The sequence below is a fragment of the Silurus meridionalis genome, chromosome 27 (genome assembly GCF_014805685.1).
Source record: "Silurus meridionalis isolate SWU-2019-XX chromosome 27, ASM1480568v1, whole genome shotgun sequence".
Classification (NCBI taxonomy): Eukaryota; Metazoa; Chordata; class Actinopteri; order Siluriformes; family Siluridae; genus Silurus; species Silurus meridionalis.
This window is the reverse complement of record NC_060910.1, coordinates 8,406,212-8,423,825: the sequence shown is the minus strand read 5'-3', so window position 1 is coordinate 8,423,825 and position 17,614 is coordinate 8,406,212. Positions and strand designations below refer to the sequence as shown.

At 34.7% G+C, this 17,614-nt stretch overlaps 1 protein-coding gene across 1 annotated transcript in view; it reads left to right on the top strand.

The window, feature by feature from the left end:
- The window catches only part of adgrv1 (adhesion G protein-coupled receptor V1), a 108,204-nt gene extending 97,796 nt beyond the window's left edge, over positions 1-10,408 (top strand). The window contains 4 exon segments of the mRNA XM_046841787.1: positions 244-365; positions 4,808-4,996; positions 7,096-7,270; positions 9,958-10,408. Coding sequence (XP_046697743.1) covers positions 244-365; positions 4,808-4,996; positions 7,096-7,270; positions 9,958-10,076 — 605 coding nt within the window. The 3' untranslated portion in view covers positions 10,077-10,408.
- The last annotated feature ends 7,206 nt before the right edge of the window (positions 10,409-17,614 follow it).

Below are 17,614 nucleotides of genomic sequence, written 5' to 3'. Positions count from 1 at the left end.
TCTATTTTGCCAAAGCAGAGAATGTTGGAGAACTATGGAAAAATTGACATGCCAGGGTATCTCAGGCCAGTTTGCTCCACAAAGAAGTGAACCTATTTGCCTGTTTAGCCGTCTTCCTGTTGTGCATCCTGACTTCTTGAACAGATGTCAAACGAAATGTCAAATAGATTGTCATAGGCATACTAACTTGTGAGGTGTTTCTTTGTGTTTGTTTACAAGTGTGTCTCGGCTTTTGTTCTACAGAGGTTCCCATGGTGCTGTACTTGTATGCTTTGGTCTCACTGGTGTGTTTGTGGGCTGGCCTGCACATGGCGTACAGGTATCTCTGGATGCTTATTCTTCTCGTCATCTTCAACATCTTGTTGGTAAGTATTATCAGTAATCCATCATTAGCAAGGAACATGCTGTTCTTAGTCATCTATTGCCCTTTAGCATTGGCAGTTTTCTATTCACTCACCTGTAATGGTGTTAAGTCAAGTTAATCCTCCAATGATCTCTGATTTTCACCTCACAGGTAGCACAGGGTACATGTTCAACTCAAAAACATGAAAATCCTGCTTAATCACTTTCTTTTTCAGGTTTTCTTGTTGAGCTAGAAAGTTATTTTGTTTCTGAGTCGTACTCACAATAACAAGATCTTTATGTTTGTAAAGAACATTTAATCTAACCAGTTTTATTACTTTATCTGTGTGTTCCCACAGTATTCATTTTGGTGCATTATCAAGCACTGATTATTAAAAGTATTCTACAAAAAAATATATTTATACATGAGAAGAATTATTGCCTAACATTACTATTGGTAGACTGATAGGGAATAGTGTTTGAAAGCACCCAATTGAACTGTAAGTCATTTGCATGCTTCGATAAAACACTGTGCACTGTGCCACTGAGACTACATGTCATGCTGGATCATTTTGTAAACGTGTAAAAGTCTAAGCTGAGCTAGATAGACAAAATACCTTCTTGCATTTTTAGCTTATTGATTTCCTTTTAGTTCACTGAAGACTGTTGCATAATATAGATTCTTTATGCTACTACATAGTGGGAGTGAGTTTTACAATAATCCATGTATGGAGAAAGTTGTATTAAGCATAAGAATTGTCGGCAGTATCTGCAGGTGAGTTTCAGAAAGAGAAGAATGATTAAGGACTATGCTGAAATGGCATGTGCTTGTATCAAAGTGTATCTTTACAGCCCTGTAATCAGTAAACCAGTCTCATCATGCAATTTACATTTACAGTTATGTCAGATTGTTTTATGATTGTAAAGATTTTGTCATGCAAGCACATGCAAGGCTACAGCAAAGATGCAGAAAAAATGGGTAAATATACAGATTAGGCCAGAAACAGTATCCTGATTTTTCTGCAGTTCAGTTTGTTACTTTTTCATGTCATGTATCATTGTATGTTTATTATTTGTTAACACTTTATGATTACACTTTAAGTTTTTAAAATTAAAAAAGTTGTTTATCATTAATAATTGTTTGCTAAGATCTAATTGTTGAGTATTTATTTATCATCAGATGGGTACATGTGAGGCAGTGAGTTTGGCATACATTTTTATTTTACAGCTTAATAATGTTTACCAGCTGATCATTTTATGAAGTTATAAAATAAATTAAAAGCACACAACTAAACGAGCAGATGTGAATGCACTGCATCTTCATCACACAGTGAACCAATCAGTGTTGTAGTATTATGAGATGTTGTTCCAGGTCTCTCGCTTGCTGCTATTAATAAATAAGACCTGGGTAAACTCATGAAAATAATTTCTGATGAATTTACTAATAACAAGAAACCAGATACTTGATCATGTTTAATATTTCATATTAAGGATGGGCCATTTAGCATATTACATTATATTTATATGATGCCACATTATACACATGGTTATAATTTATTATGTTGTGAATAAATTATTGGTTAATAAAAAAAGCATTTAAAAATCATCCTGTTTTTTCCACATCTATAAATGCAGCCTGTACTTTAATATTACTATAGGGACAATGGGTATAGCAGTTTATGAAGAACATTAGCAACTGCAAACCTATTCTACATTCATCACATTCAACAAAAATTCGTCTAACTTTTGGATAAAGTTTATTTAAACAAAATTGAATATAACTATACATTTTATTTTACATCACACCACGTTCTATTCCAGATTTTCCTATAGAGACAGCTTGTCATAAAGCTTTACCAAATAAAAAAACAACAGACCAGTGTGGATACACCAATTAACCTAAATGCAGAACTATAACAGCAGATTTATTTCTTCTTGTCTGGTTTCCTTAATCATTCACATGAAAAATGTCTGCACTGATGACTAAATGGTCACATGTACTGGATTTACTGAAAGTTAAAATCAGTCAAAACAGCAAAACAAACTGGAGTAAAATTCTGTGATAAATGTATTAAAAACACTTTTCTGCAGTGTAGCCTTGTTGAAGGTATTTTGACCTTCAGCAGCTTTGCCACATTTGTATTTTTCAGTTCCTTTTCAGCAGTTTAAGTCTGCTTTTAATAATCTTCACTTCACTTCTCCTTTCTGAAGCTTTTTCTTTTTCCATGATGCTGATTTTCCATGTTGATCTTGTTGGTCTTTGTTGTATCCCTGTTGTGTTAACTGTAGCTGGTTGTTTAATGGTGCTGTTCTGTCTGTTAGTGTTTAGGCCAGTAAGAAACAGCATCTATGACTTTGTGCCAAGTGTATCTCATAATAAGCTATAAGATGCATTTGTGTGTGCAGAAGCAGATTTACAAATCTTTCTTGGTCAGTCACATGCTTGAAAGTATGTGTTGTATGTGCTTTTTCCAATAAATATATCTGCATGAGATGTCTGTGTTAGCAACAATGAAATAAGATTGTGTTTATATTAAAATAGGAACCAGTCATTCACACCATTAAAATAATATACTGCATTCCTGAGCTTTCAATTAATCCAAGTGGTCGTAAAGAGCATAGATGCAGGTTACAGTTCTTCTACTTATCCCTTCCATCTCTGTTTCAACACTTAATGCCAGAGCCAGGATGGAAAATGTCACGCGATAAATATAATGATAATTGAATTGACATGGCGATGTTTGTGTTGCCAGGCTCTGTCTTGGCTTTGACCGTAAATGCTGCAGCACTGTTTCATTATCAGCATAAAACATGCTTTTAAATGATGGAGCATGTGGCCACAATTAGATTTCATTCCTATTCTTGGGCTCCAAATCTATAAATAGATCCATCTTCATTGAGCTACTCATCCTGTTATTACTGATATGAACATTGTATCAGAAGGATATGTTGGGACCAAAGACAGGATGTTTATTATGCATGCAGTACACATTTATCTTTATTTTTTTTGTTTATTCATTAATTTGCCTTATTGTATAAGTCTCCTCTATCTCAACTGCTCCCTGTTACCCTTCCTATAAGTGTTCCATTTCTTCTGTACTCACTGACCCATCAGTTGGACCTGTAGACTTGGTTAGATGACACATAAGGGTACTCAAGCGTGATAGCCCCTAGTCATTTGTGTGCTCATTTGTTTGGAAGGGAGCTTTGATTATGCTCATTATACACCATTCAGCAGAACTTAGCAGCAATTTATGGACCAATAAAACAGGATAATGCAGGGCTACATGTGTATTCACTATGTATTACCTAAGTGCTCATTCGAAAGGACATGCACACGTGTTTGTTTTTTCTGGACTGCAAAGAACACGTAAGTATCTATTGGGTATTATTGAGAAACATCTGGTTGCTAAATCTTGGGGAGAAATACATCAGTTAAAAATCAGCAGCAAAAAGTTAGCTATTGTATTAATGGATTTGTCCCTCTTAGAAATCTTTCATTTCTCTATCAGAGAGGGTTCCAGGTAGGATCTTGTAGGTTAAATTTAGAACCTCATCAATTGATTAATTTTGACTTTCTGGAAAAATTTGTATATGCACTATAAGTAGAATCCTTAGGCAGAGAGCTTTTACTAGGAGAAATGATTCCTGTAGAACTTTTCTTAAGGATCTTAAAAACCCTCAACTATCCAGAGAACCTTAAGAGTATAAGCCATATTGTACATTTTTATAACAAAAAAAAAAAAAAAAAAAACTAAACTTTCTTTCATTTACCTTTTATGTGGTAAATTACCAAAAAATAACTATTAAACAGAATTAATTATTAATTAACTTTATTAATTAAATTAAGTTTGTAAAAGTGAATTTGAAATAAGTAAATTCATTTGCTATTAGAAACATCCTTTGTAACAGCTTCATGAGCCATGTAACATGTTTTATATTTATCATATACAATACATTTTAGTCCAAAGCCCACTTCATAACATCGTTTTCCCTGAGTTTTTGTTGAGAGGTTTGGTGGTCGTGAGGAATTTTGCATCTGCATGATCTGCCTGATTATCAGCTCAGTGCTACTGTCATAAATGATGTGCAACCTATTACCTTACCAGCTAATTATTGTGTCATGCTGACGAGAATGACGTCATGCTGTTGCAAAATCCCGTGTGAGGAATTTCCTCACTGTGTGTTTTGTAATGTTCTGCTGCTAGGCAAACATGGACTGTTCCATAGATCATGAATTGGAGGACTACTGTATGTACAGTTGCTTTGTGAAAAAAAAATTGGACCACAAGGTGAAGTTTAATTAGTTAATTTTGTGTCAGCGCTCATATTTTTGTATATTCATATAAAATGATTATTGTGGATAAGTGTGCAGGATCTTACAGTGTTCTTAAAAAAGCCTTTTACTAAAGTTCAGAAAATTTTACTGCTTTACACATTTCAATCTGTTGGTTTGTGCCTGCAGGGTCTGTACGTGTTTGCTGTCTACTTCCTCATGCATAACCAGCTGTGCTGGCCTGCCAAGGCGACTTATACAGTGGAGATGAACGGACATGATGGTGCTGACGGAGTGTTTCAGAGCACTGGAGCAGCCACAGTGGGGGGAGGAGAAATCAGCAAGTCTACGCAAAACCTCATCAGTGCCATGGAGGAGGTGTGAGATTTCACTTTCAATTTACGCGATATAAAAATAATATCTTTATATTTATATAAGTTTAATAGAAATTAAACAAATCAGTACAGCTTACCCGCATTGGCCTTGACTGGCCACTGATTTTACTGAATTTTAATTTTACCACCACTTTTTCATCTTCTTCTTTTGGCTGCTCCCATTAGGGGTCGCCACAGCAGATCATCCATCTCCACACTACTGTCCTCTACATCTGCCTCTTTCACACCAACGTTCCAATGTTCTCATACATTTATCTCACTGCAAATGGGTTTATTTTAAATGTGTAACTCAAGCCCATATAGTCAGTAACATATCTTAGTCACCCTGAAAGCTATGATTGCTAAGTGATTTGTTGATTCCAGCGTAATTTTTCTTGATGTCTCATATCCAGGTCTTGATGTCCTAATCAGTGGGTGAGATCTCCTGGCATCTATTCAGTCACTACAGAAAGAAAAAAAATCCTGATTAGATAATTTTTTAATTCTGTGTCAAAGTTTTAACCCTTTGTTTTCACCAAGATTAAATAAGACTGATTATTCTTTGTAACTTTCCCAGAGATGACAGAGCACTTGGGGATTTCCTGCAGCTTTTACTTTCAGTTTATTCTAAATATTCATAATATTTGCAGTGCATTATTATACAACATGAACACACACACACACACACACACTGTGTATCATATGTCAATTTAGGCTGCTTAAATCATACTGTGGAGAGCTTAGTGGGTAAATCATACTGTGGAGAGCTCAGTGGCTTAGTGAAGAAGGAATGGGAGGCAGTCCACAGATGATCAAAACCACCACACATATGATTACTCATTATAAGAGTAAACCAACCTTCCGCTGAATTATCAAATTTTCACTCACTGAATTATGAATTTTGAACCCACACCACATATACTGTATATTATTATATGTCATTATTATATATGTATTATTATATGTAGGCTGAAATTTTTTCATGGGCATTAAAGTGCTATGTAAATGATTTTTTTATTGATCTTACAGTCTCATTAAACAATTATCCAGACTTGGTTTAAATAGTTTTATAGTTCTAAAATATTAGAAAGACTACATCAGGGACCTTGAAAGCCTGACTTATTCTGTTCCATTCATAAGAGCACAAACTCTAACATCCAGTATACAGCTTGAAAAGAGGTGGAGAAGTGGTGGGTGTAGGAGTGGATTACTGGCTTTCTGTTTAACTATAATTAAAGAATATAATAAATGTGGCAGCTCCTAATTCAATTTGCTTTGGACAATCGGATTACGTTCTTCATGAACGGACCTTTCTAATGAATTCAGATGCCTAGCACATGCCTGGGAAATCTGATATCTGGGCCTCCTTTACTGCCACTTCCTTATTTTGAAAAGAAGAAGTGAAGTCAACGAGGGACATGGAGAACTAATTATATATCCATTTCACATTATTGATCGTTCAGATAACTGGCAGAGGCAACATGTTCAGCCAGTAGTGCTGTGCTGATAGGTAGCAATAAACTTGTTATTGTGTTTCTATTTCAACTACTGACTCACCGTTTATGAAATTGAGTGTTAATCAGGCATGGATAATTTAGATAAAGTTTTGACACATCTGGCTGAATGTAGACATTCTGTGAACTGGGACCCCCAGGAAATCTATCTATCTATCTATCTATCTATCTATCTATCTATCTATCTATCTATCTATCTATCTATCTATCTATCTATCTATCTGTCTGTTGATTAAATGACAGACAGACAAACAGACAGACAGACAGACAGACAGACAGACAGATAGATAGATAGATAGATAGATAGATAGATAGATAGATAGATAGATAGATAGATAGATAGATAGATAGATCTCCATTCTCTATATGTAATACAGTTTTTGCATCCACCCCCACTATTTCCTCTATTCCCATACTTACAAGACTATTCAGCATGGGCCTGGCTATATTACATAAAACAGACACCACACAGCACTGCAGACTAAGTTCTCAGATTTTCTCCTTCATTACAGTTTCCAAAACTCTAAAATATAACAAATAGAACAGCAGGCTAAATAAATTAATAAAATGATTTTTTCTTCTGCTTCAGATCTCAGCAGACTGGGAGAGAACTTCTTTACAGCCGAGCATTGAACCCAGCAGTGTGTTTAAAGAAACCCCTCAGAGTGACACCTACCCTCCCGAAAGTGGCTTTGTTAATGCAAATCTCATCCAAGATGAGGAGTCCCAGGAGTTTGATGACCTTATATTTGCCTTAAAGACCGGTATGATTTTCTCCCAAAGCTTCACTTCTATATTGTTGTACTTTACATTGTAACCAACATCTGACATCTCTGTTATACTCGCTTTGCCTCTGCAATGTTGCTGACATATCATTTTAAATAAGTTGATATTCAGTTTAGCCAGTATGGAAGCCTCTTCTGTCAGTATCAGTAGGGGTCTGCCATCATTTATCAGAAAAAAAGGGACACTGTACATCACTGTAATATATTATGATTCACCTTCACTACCCATAATAATATTTAATAATATTTAAATATTTATTATATTTAAACATAATATTTACCGATAATCGAGTAATTACATTTCCACAACAGGATAACAAGCCATACACTTGCTCAGTAAGATAACAAGTCTTTTTAACTGAGTATGTGTACATGTACTTTTAGCTCAAAATGTACAATGTATGCTTTCTGTCTGCTATAACGGAATATATCATTTCAACATTAAATGTGCAAATTTGATCATAAATTACAACAGCTAAATGTCTCCTAATGCAGCCAGAAGCTTGGCCTTTCACCAGTTGATCTTAGCCACAGTTAAAAATACCTATTTTCTGAAAATCAGGAAGACATTTGTTTGAGAGACCTGGAGGAAAATAGGCTTTTCAGTGCTTAATCCAGCAAGCCTATTTTGATTCATTCTCCAAGTCTGCGAAATAGATATGTGTTGAAAGCAGGGCCGTGTTTAGACTTGTATTTAATCATTTTAGATACACAGGTCATATATCATAAAGCTACTAAAATCGCACATCTTTCAGATGAATATTCAAATAACGTTGCATGCTAAAGTCTAATTCAGACTCTGCATGAACCACCATGCGGAGACAAGCTTAACTAATAAGCTCATTTAACTGGTGTTGAAAGCTCAGTCTTCTTTGAAGATTTTAGACCATTCTAGGATCAGTATTATATACACTCTGCTCCAGTAGACATGTCAGTGGTTTCAATGAATTACCGGCAAAGGCAAGGAAATATTAAAACAGATAGGTTCAGGATAAGTAGCTACTGACATTTAGGATAATAGACTTTTATTTAAACTCTATTCATCTGTATCACTATATCAACAGTGTATTAAATTAAACATTATTTTTATATAAATTTTAACAATAGACATGGTCACAAGGCAGCTTTTTGAAATAAAAACTAAGAAAATAAATGCAAGGTTCATAAATGTATCCCTCTGAGTTTTCCCTTTAACCTGTTCAATATGACAGTCTTTGCGTTGTAACATTCTCAAACATTTTGCAACAAAGGAATTTGCGATTTCTTTGTAACACAAATCATTGCAGACATTCCACGATATTTAATGACACTGGAAATTGTTAACAAGTATCTATTTGTTGTTCTTCAATAAAGAAAATATTGTTAATGTTGGAGATATGCTTTGGTATAAACCACTTTGTGTGAGGCCGGCTCACACCATTCTTGCGTTGATTATTTTCGATGACCTCACACCTCATCGTGTTTGTTTCCTGATTTTATAAAAAAAAAAAGAAGACTGTCCTGCTCAAACATTTCTATGATCTATAACAAAGACCATGTTCTCACAGTGTGGAAATTGACCTTGAGGATGTCTGACCCTGAGAAAAGCAGCTATAATTTACCCCAAGAATGTGATTTGTTACAATACATTTTGTGTGTGATTCATGCCAAGTTTAAGATACATGTACAATTCAACATCTTTATGAAACTAATTAACATGCATTATAATGTAATTAATGATCAATGTAACTGACATTTGTGCTACTTTCAATAGAGATATTCAACATGCATTAACTTGCCTACATACATGTCATTTAATAATGTAATCATATATGTTAATAATTTATACCTGCAATGGTCATTTTTTTGTACCTTCTAAGGTACAGCGTATTTGCGAAAATAGCTGGCAAAAATCGGATCATAAATCTTTCTAACCTAAATAGGATTTGATGTTATTCTCAGTGTTTCTCAAATGATACGTGCCTATTTTGTCTCAGTTTGCATTTTAATTTACTGAATTTTAAGTCTTACTATTGCGACTGCTGATCCTGGTTACCATAAATGCGGTTGCACATATAAACTCCATCCATTTAGTACGATTTATTATCTTATCATTACAAAGTTATTGATTAAAACTATGCAGGAATAAAAGTGAAAAAATTAAACAAATAATAATAATATTGTATTTTAAATAGCTAATTCATTTTGTTTCTAAGAAAAAATGGTAATGGGACAAGCTGTTGGAATATTAGATAATAGCAACTACCGCAGTGACAATGGTAGCAACAGAAACGGTAACAGTAAAAGTAATAATAATAATAATAATAATAATAATAATAATCAGCAAGGGATGTTGGGATGAGAACATGTAAGAAAGGTTACTTACTATTATTACTTATTGCCTAAAAATTGTTTTTTTTTTTAAACAAAGGAACCAGAATAAACAAAGCACCGACATATACATGTACATATAAATGCACATATACATAATGATTTACAATAATTATATGTGTAGTAGTATTGCTTTTTGCCAATAATGGACAGCTTAACTGTATGTAGCTGCCGTTAAAATTGCTAATGAGTGTTGTTTGGATGTAAGTCGCTATGGATAAGGGGGTCTGTCAAATGGCATAAATGTAATATGAATTTTTGTATGATTAACAGTATTCATATGACAATCCTCACAGGTTCCGGTCTTAACTTGAGTGACAGCGAGTCGATCCATGGCAGTCACGATGGCGCGAGCGTGGCCAACTCCCAGATCGTTGAGCTCCGGCGCATTCCCATCGCAGACACACACCTGTAACCTTGCTGCTTTTATACTAAATCCATATAAACCAGCCAGCAGTATTTATGTACTGTTACCACCTTTGCACTAAATTGACCAGTTTTAATTTCTCGTAGATTTTGAGCTGTTTTTTATACCTGGAATTTTGTCAATACTTCTGATCTTTTTTTTATAAATATATTATATGTATATGTGAATTGTCACTACAGTAATATTGTGAAGTTTATAACAGATATCATGTACATATCATGTATTGTAGGTCGGGGAGCACATGGGGCAAACGAGCCTCAGAGTTCAGCTGCTTGTTTTGTGTAACAGATAATAAAAAAAACCATTGGAGTTTTACTCAAGTTGATGGTGTCATCTGTTTGTTGTTGCTTTGAGCTATAATTTAAATTTGTTGTATTTTTTTCTGTAAGATTGTCGTGTTTGATTTCCAAAAACACCCAGCACAAAACTTCTCAAAACAGTTTGTCAGCAGGAATGCCAGGTATTGCTTTGCATGCACGCAATTGCATGCTTATTCAGGTTTTCTATGAAAACATCATGAAAGAGATTCATTTTACTCTTTGCATCTGACGCAATTACATTAGTTTTTTTTTTCATCCTCACAAAAAAGCTTAGCATGTGAAACAGACTACTGCTGTTTATGCTTTTCTTTATCCTGTGCATTGCACCATGTTGCATGTACCTGTATGGCTTGCACTGTTGCCCTGAAATGTCCCTGACAAAGCTGATGAATAGATTATACATTGTCATATGGGCTACTATCTTAAGGTTGGCAAACTGGTTCAGCTAGTGGAGAAAACCCATTAAATGCATTATCTATGGGCAAACAACTGAAGCACACACAAGTTGATTCTAGCACTAATCAACAAAAACTACTGCCATGGCATGTCTTAACAAACTGTTTATGCCTGGTAACAAATATTCTGTGTTTACTAATAAATTTACATTTGACATTTATGGATTTTGGCAGAGCCCTTTTCCAGAGATATTCATACATCTTATTCATACAACTGAACAGCTATGGGGTTAAGGGCCTTGCTCAGGGACCCAGGAATGGTAGCTTGGTGCTGGGATTTAAACTCATGACCTTCAGATACAAAGTCCAATGTCTTAATCACAAAGCTGCCGCCCTCTAAATATACAGTGGCTCTGTTCAGGAGAAATGTGAGGTGGAATATTTGACAAATACATACTGTTTAATACATGTGTAAGCAGGCTGACATTACAAGACATTGATCACTACAAACTTTTTTAACATTAAATACCTTATATAGCCATTACAAACATTCTTATATATATATATATATATATATATATATATATATATATATATATATATATATATATATATATATACATTTAAAGCAACAGACTGTGTGTGTTTTTGACTGGAGAAAAGCCTCTGACCTTAAATTGACTTTAGATTTCAGAGTCAACAACTTCTAAATGTAAGCCCTCCTCATGTTTAGAGGCCAGAGCAACTTCTTGGCCATGATTCAGTGAAGGATCAGGTGTCTGTGTTTGCTTTTTGGCAGCCCACAAGTGGATGAAAAACAATATTCTCTCTCTCTCTCTCTCTCTCTCTCTCTCTCTCTCTGTCTCACACACACACTAACAATAACACATTAAGCACACACCCCTTCCCCAAGCCAGAATAAAGCCAAGAACCCCTGAATATCACTAAGAACTAAACTAGCGAATGATTAATACTGATGCAGGATTTAATATACAGGCAATGTGTTTTCATCACGGTGCAGATCTACTGCATATCTTATTCATTCTCAAAATGTGCCTTTTGTGCTGCTTTCATGCTGTGCAGCCATTCTTAGCTGTGGTGGAAACAATGATGCAAAATAGCCTCTGAATTTCTTTAAAAAAAAAAAAAAACACTTTTGGTTGCACATCTTGGGCTAACAAATTCCCAAATTACTATTTAAAGCAAAAAAGGAAACTGATGCAGCATTTTCTCATTTTAGTAAGGAAAATATGTGTCAGCTACCATGTGATGCTAAAGGATGATCAGCAAGAGTAATCACTGCAAGCACTAAGAGAAGCTACACAGGCAAAAAGTTGTAAGTGCTCCTATATCGCCTTCAGAGTATATCACTGGAAACCTTGTGTTATAAAATAGCATTTTGTATTGTCCATATAGAGACATTTCCATAAAGTTTGCATCATTATTTATTGAATTTAATGTTTGAAGTTAAAGTGAATAAAATATGAATATTTGCCATATAAAATTTGTACCTGTCATACATACTTTCTTCAAAACTAAAAATGTTTATATAAGGTTTAAAATAGGTTCAAATATGTAAAAGTTTAAATATATAAAAAGGTATAAAGTATTTTCAATTTATTCAAAAGAATGGCATTAATTTGGACTGTTATTTGCTATATAACTAAGACAATTTGAAATATATATATATATATATATATATATATATATATATATATATATATATATATATATATATACTGTATATGTGTGTGTGTGTGCATGTGTGTGTGTGTGTGTGTGTGTGTGTGTGTGTGTGTGTGTGTGTGTGTGTGTGTGTGTGTGTTTTATCTTGTTCTTCACTTTACACAAGTTATTTTATTGGAGCCAAAATTTTCACATTTGGACTCATCTGTCCACAGAACCTTGTTCCAGTCAGTCACTGTCCAATTCTTGTATGTTTTGACCTTTTACCTAGTTTGTTGCATATAAACAAAAGGAACATGTATGTGTCTTATATACGATAAAAGCCTAGGTGCTTCTAAACGTTTGACATTCACTGGACCCTTACCTTTTGCTTTGTCATACATACAGAGAGCCCTGAGTATAAAATTAATGAATTTGGTTTGGCCATCTCTCTTACTCTCTGTCCCTGTCTGTCTCTGTCTGTCTCTGTCTCTGTCTCTTTTTTGCACCATGTATTTATTCAGGCAGTTACCCATAGTCATGGTGTAATCTATTTGTTTTTGAAACCTGCTTATGCCATACATCTGGGTCCAGCCCAAGTTAAATAACAATGTTAAATTGGAGGCGTGTGCTAGTCAAACCTCTCTATTTTGGTATCCACCCTTTGATTATTCAAAGAAATGACCTGACCTGAGTTTAGCTCTTGATGATCTTGTTGAACCTGTTAGTTCAACATTCAACAACTGTGTTATATAACTTGTCCTGTAGGACTTCATTAATCCTCAAGTTTTTGATGTCTGTCCTGTCATTGAACATTGCAGTTTATCATTCTTTATCATTCAGCTACACCACCATAATGTAAGACATCTGCATGGTGTTATACTTGTATTTTTAAAACATGGTGTTCATGTCTACCATCATTTCTGAGTTATACCACAATTTTATTCACATTACAACCAGCCAGTGAGGGTATAATGACCATGATCTGTCTTTTAGACATCGTCTGTATTTCACGCCTTGTAGAATAGTGCAGTGTTTGAACTGCAATTAAATTCGAAAAGTTTTATGGAAAAATCACATAATATTCACATGTGATCAGTGTAAGTACTATGTGATCATGTGGCTGTAAAGTGTCTTTTAAGGTATTGCCTCTAAAAATAAATCTAAATAGACGTGCTAATAAATGAATCATGAGATGAGCAAAATTACACCTGAATAAAAATACAAATTAAAATAAATAAATAAATAAATAAATAATAGCCTTTATTATATATAGCGCCTTTAAAAGTGACATTTCAAAATGCTTACCAAGCATAGAAGAAAATACTGAAAGATAAAAATAGAGATTTAAAAAATAATAATTATAAATAATAGTAATAATAATACAATTGCGTCCCTGGTGGTTAGGATGCTGCGCTCTCAACGCTGCGGCCCGGGTTCGATCCCCGGTCATGGAACCAACCCCAGCCACTTTAAATGCCGGTCCCAAGCCCGGATAAATGGGGAGGGTTGCGTTAGGAAGGGCATCCAGCGTAAAAACATGCCAAATCAAACATGCGGAGGATCCGCTGTGGCGACCCCTAACGGGAGAAGCTGAAAGAAAGAAGTAATAATAATACAATTAATATTCAAAATAATAAGTAAAAGGAAATAAGTAAATAAACATCACAGAATACATCACAAAATAAACATCATCACCTAAAAGCTATCCTGAAAAGTTTTAAGAGCAGTTTTAAAAACAGTAAAAGCCTGTCTAATCTCAGTTAAGAGAGAATTTTATCTCTTTGGTACATGTGAGGAAAAACAATTGATGCACATTGTTGAAATTTGTTAAAATACTAAACTTTTTTTTTTGACCAACTGTCATGGTTGCCTTTATGCCTTTATAGGCCCATTTGGGCAGGAATCATGCAGCCCCGTTACTTTCATTATGAATATTTTCAGTGGAGGAGGAGGAGTTGCCATCAAGGTTTTTACCTTTAATGCAGATAGTTTAAAAATAACCAGAAGTAAATGTATTAAAAAGAAAGGCAAACTATAAGCTATGGTGACCTTGTTTCCCAGACAAAGGCTAAATAAACACCAAATATATGTATCTCTTTTGCAATGCCTGCTGTGGAGTTTTTGAGAAGGCTGGCTCAAGGGCTGGGAAAATATTGGATTATTAGGTGTGTTGTATGTGCTACAAACCCTGTTACAATGTTAAAGGAAAACACACCTGCTGCATCAAACACAGTTGGACAAATAAAAGCACTCAAAACAAGTGTCTAGACTGAATGCTGGATGACTGTTCATGCTCTGTGTCATGTGCCTGCTGGATACTGGACAAGACTGATATTCTCTTGTTGCTACTGTCCCTGTCTATAGAGTAATTGTGTGTCCCTCTTGCTTCCTCTTCTTGATGCACCCTGATTCTCAGCTGCGGCACGAAGCTGACCAAACAGACTGCATTATGGTCAGAGGTTCATGACCTCTAAAGCTACACATACTCACAAGCCCAGAGCAGTTCCAGATGCTAATGCACACATCAGCAGGCAGCAAGCAAACAGCTCTGTGAAGAATTTTGAGCCAAGGCGGCTGCTGCTGCTACTACAGCTGGGACAGCATACTGGTTAGACACACATGCATGCACATAACATCCTCTGTTTTACTGCCTACAACTTTTTAATGTGGTACGGCTACTAAAGCAAAATGTATGCAAAAAAATTAAGAATTAATTTAAACTACAATACAACTAAATATTTGGTGGAATTGAAAAAAGGTCTGGACACAGTAGTTCAGCACTGTCTCAAGTTAAGGAAGGGTTATATATCTGCAAATCTTCTATATTCTTATCACTGTTCACATAAACTAGCACAATGTATTAGTCATGGACCACATGAGATTATTAAATGTTGGTTAAAAAACAGGGAACAGTTGCATCTAGAAAAAAAAAAACAAGCCAGGGGGTGTGATTTCAACCATTTTATGCATCTACAAGTATAGTTTTATATATACAGTATATATATATATATATATATATATATATATATATATATATATATATATATATATATATATATATATATATATACACTTTGGTATGAATAACCAGTTGGTAGACACACACGTCCTTGAGATCTGAAACCTTCAAGCGTACAATAATCTAAGGGATGCTGCATTATATCATTTGTTGATTGAAGGTGCCCAGAAAAAAAAAGCCATGCTCTTCTAATCTCAGTGCATTTGCCTTTATGTAGCACTGTGTGAGGTAGCAATGCAGACATGGCAGAAGACACGCATTGGCTGTGATAAGACATTCCCAACAGCATGGCACCAAGCCAGCAGGCCATGTGCAGTGGAAACAGAGTGGCCTCTATCTCTCCATTACACACGCAATGTCTGTATGTATGCACTCTCTATCTTCAACCTTCTCCTCTCCCTCTGAAACAGCCAGCCAGTCTAAACCAGTTCTATTTAGTGTTTTCCAGCTTTGCAGCACTTGTGTGACTCATGTGTTGCTCACATGCTCACCAGGGAAAACAGTTAATACCCATGAAGTATTAGTCCAACTTCATGTGAGCCTCAAGAGTTTAATAGAGTGTGTTGTGTTTCTATATAAGAGTCAAGTCTGCTGAACTAGAAATTAAAAGGTGAGAGGAAGTAGCTGTCTGAGAAAAGAAGCTCTTAATATGTATGTATTAAGAACAACTATGACAAAGTCTTTAGTCTCAAATGTAAATCTAGACCGATTGAATAACAGAAGCATCTCTGAGAGGACTCCAGTTGGATGCTTTTACCATAGAACATTGACCAAAACTATGCAGCTGAGAAACAGAGCGCTCCTGTTTACCCCAGACAGCTACTGTCTGCAACAAACAAAAGATTGAACAATATGTATATCTTTTCCTGATAGAAAGCCCAAGAGCTTCTCTTGAACATGATAAGGTATTGCTTATCATTAAGTACTCACAATTCTAGTTCTTGTCACCTCGGGGAGTTTTTTCTTGTCACTGTTGCCTCTGGTTCGCTCATTATGAGTAAATTTGAATAAAAATTGTATATCAAAAATAAACTCTGACAATGTTCCGTGTTAAAACCATTATACAAATAAAACTACATTGAATTTCATTGAACAGCTCAGTCAAAATTCTGGTCAAAATTCTCATTTAAAAGCTTAAAAAAAAAAAAAGATAGGAAACAAACTATGAATGACACAGTGTACTTATTATATCATTAGTTTATATTGTTGTTAAAGCAGTATGCTTTTAAAAGTGTTGCATGTCATTAAAAGAAAATAGTTGACACAGTTATTAAAAGAGAATCTCCCATGAAACCTTGTCCCAAGAACACCTCGTCTGTCTATTTACACTGCATACCAACTAGGTCAGGCCACAAACCTGACAGCACCTGTTGCACTGTCCCTGTAGATCATACCACCACTGTGGATGTATTAAACAACAACAAAAAAGACACAAGAGCACAGATAATACGTCACTGACTGACTGTTTCTGTACTTTTCTGTAATATACAGATAGTGCTCACATTACATTTAGAGTACATCTTCATGTTTTTTTTTTTCCATGTTCAAGTAAGATATGCAATGGTTGTCAATTAATTTTTTGTCACCAAGCACAAGGAATAGGGCATCCCTTTCAAAAAATGCTGGAACATGTAGATACTGAAATACCAAGTCTTGAAATAAAACTTTCACATGTAGTTCATCTGTCCCACTCAGAAGGACAGGACCTGGACTGAGGTTCTTATTTTTCTATAAAGTTTCCTTGATACTTTAAAAAAAATTTGCAACAAAGGTTTTTTTTCCAAAATATAAATGTTTTCACTCTAAAAATCTTTTTTCTTTTTTTATTTCTAGCATATGTCAATGTAACAAAGAAATCCGGACATCTAGACTATGCAATATCTATTTAAGATATTTTTACAATTGCACAATATTTAAGCCAGTATTTAAATTAAAGCATATTTGTGATATTAACTATGATAATTCCTATGTATATAATGTGTTCATATTTCATTTAATAATAGATATGATTTGATCAGATATGTCAGATCAAGTGCACAGTGATTTTAATGCAGAAAGTGGACAAGCCAAGTACTAAGAAATTCTATACAGTTCTCTATATTATATATTTTCTATACACAATAC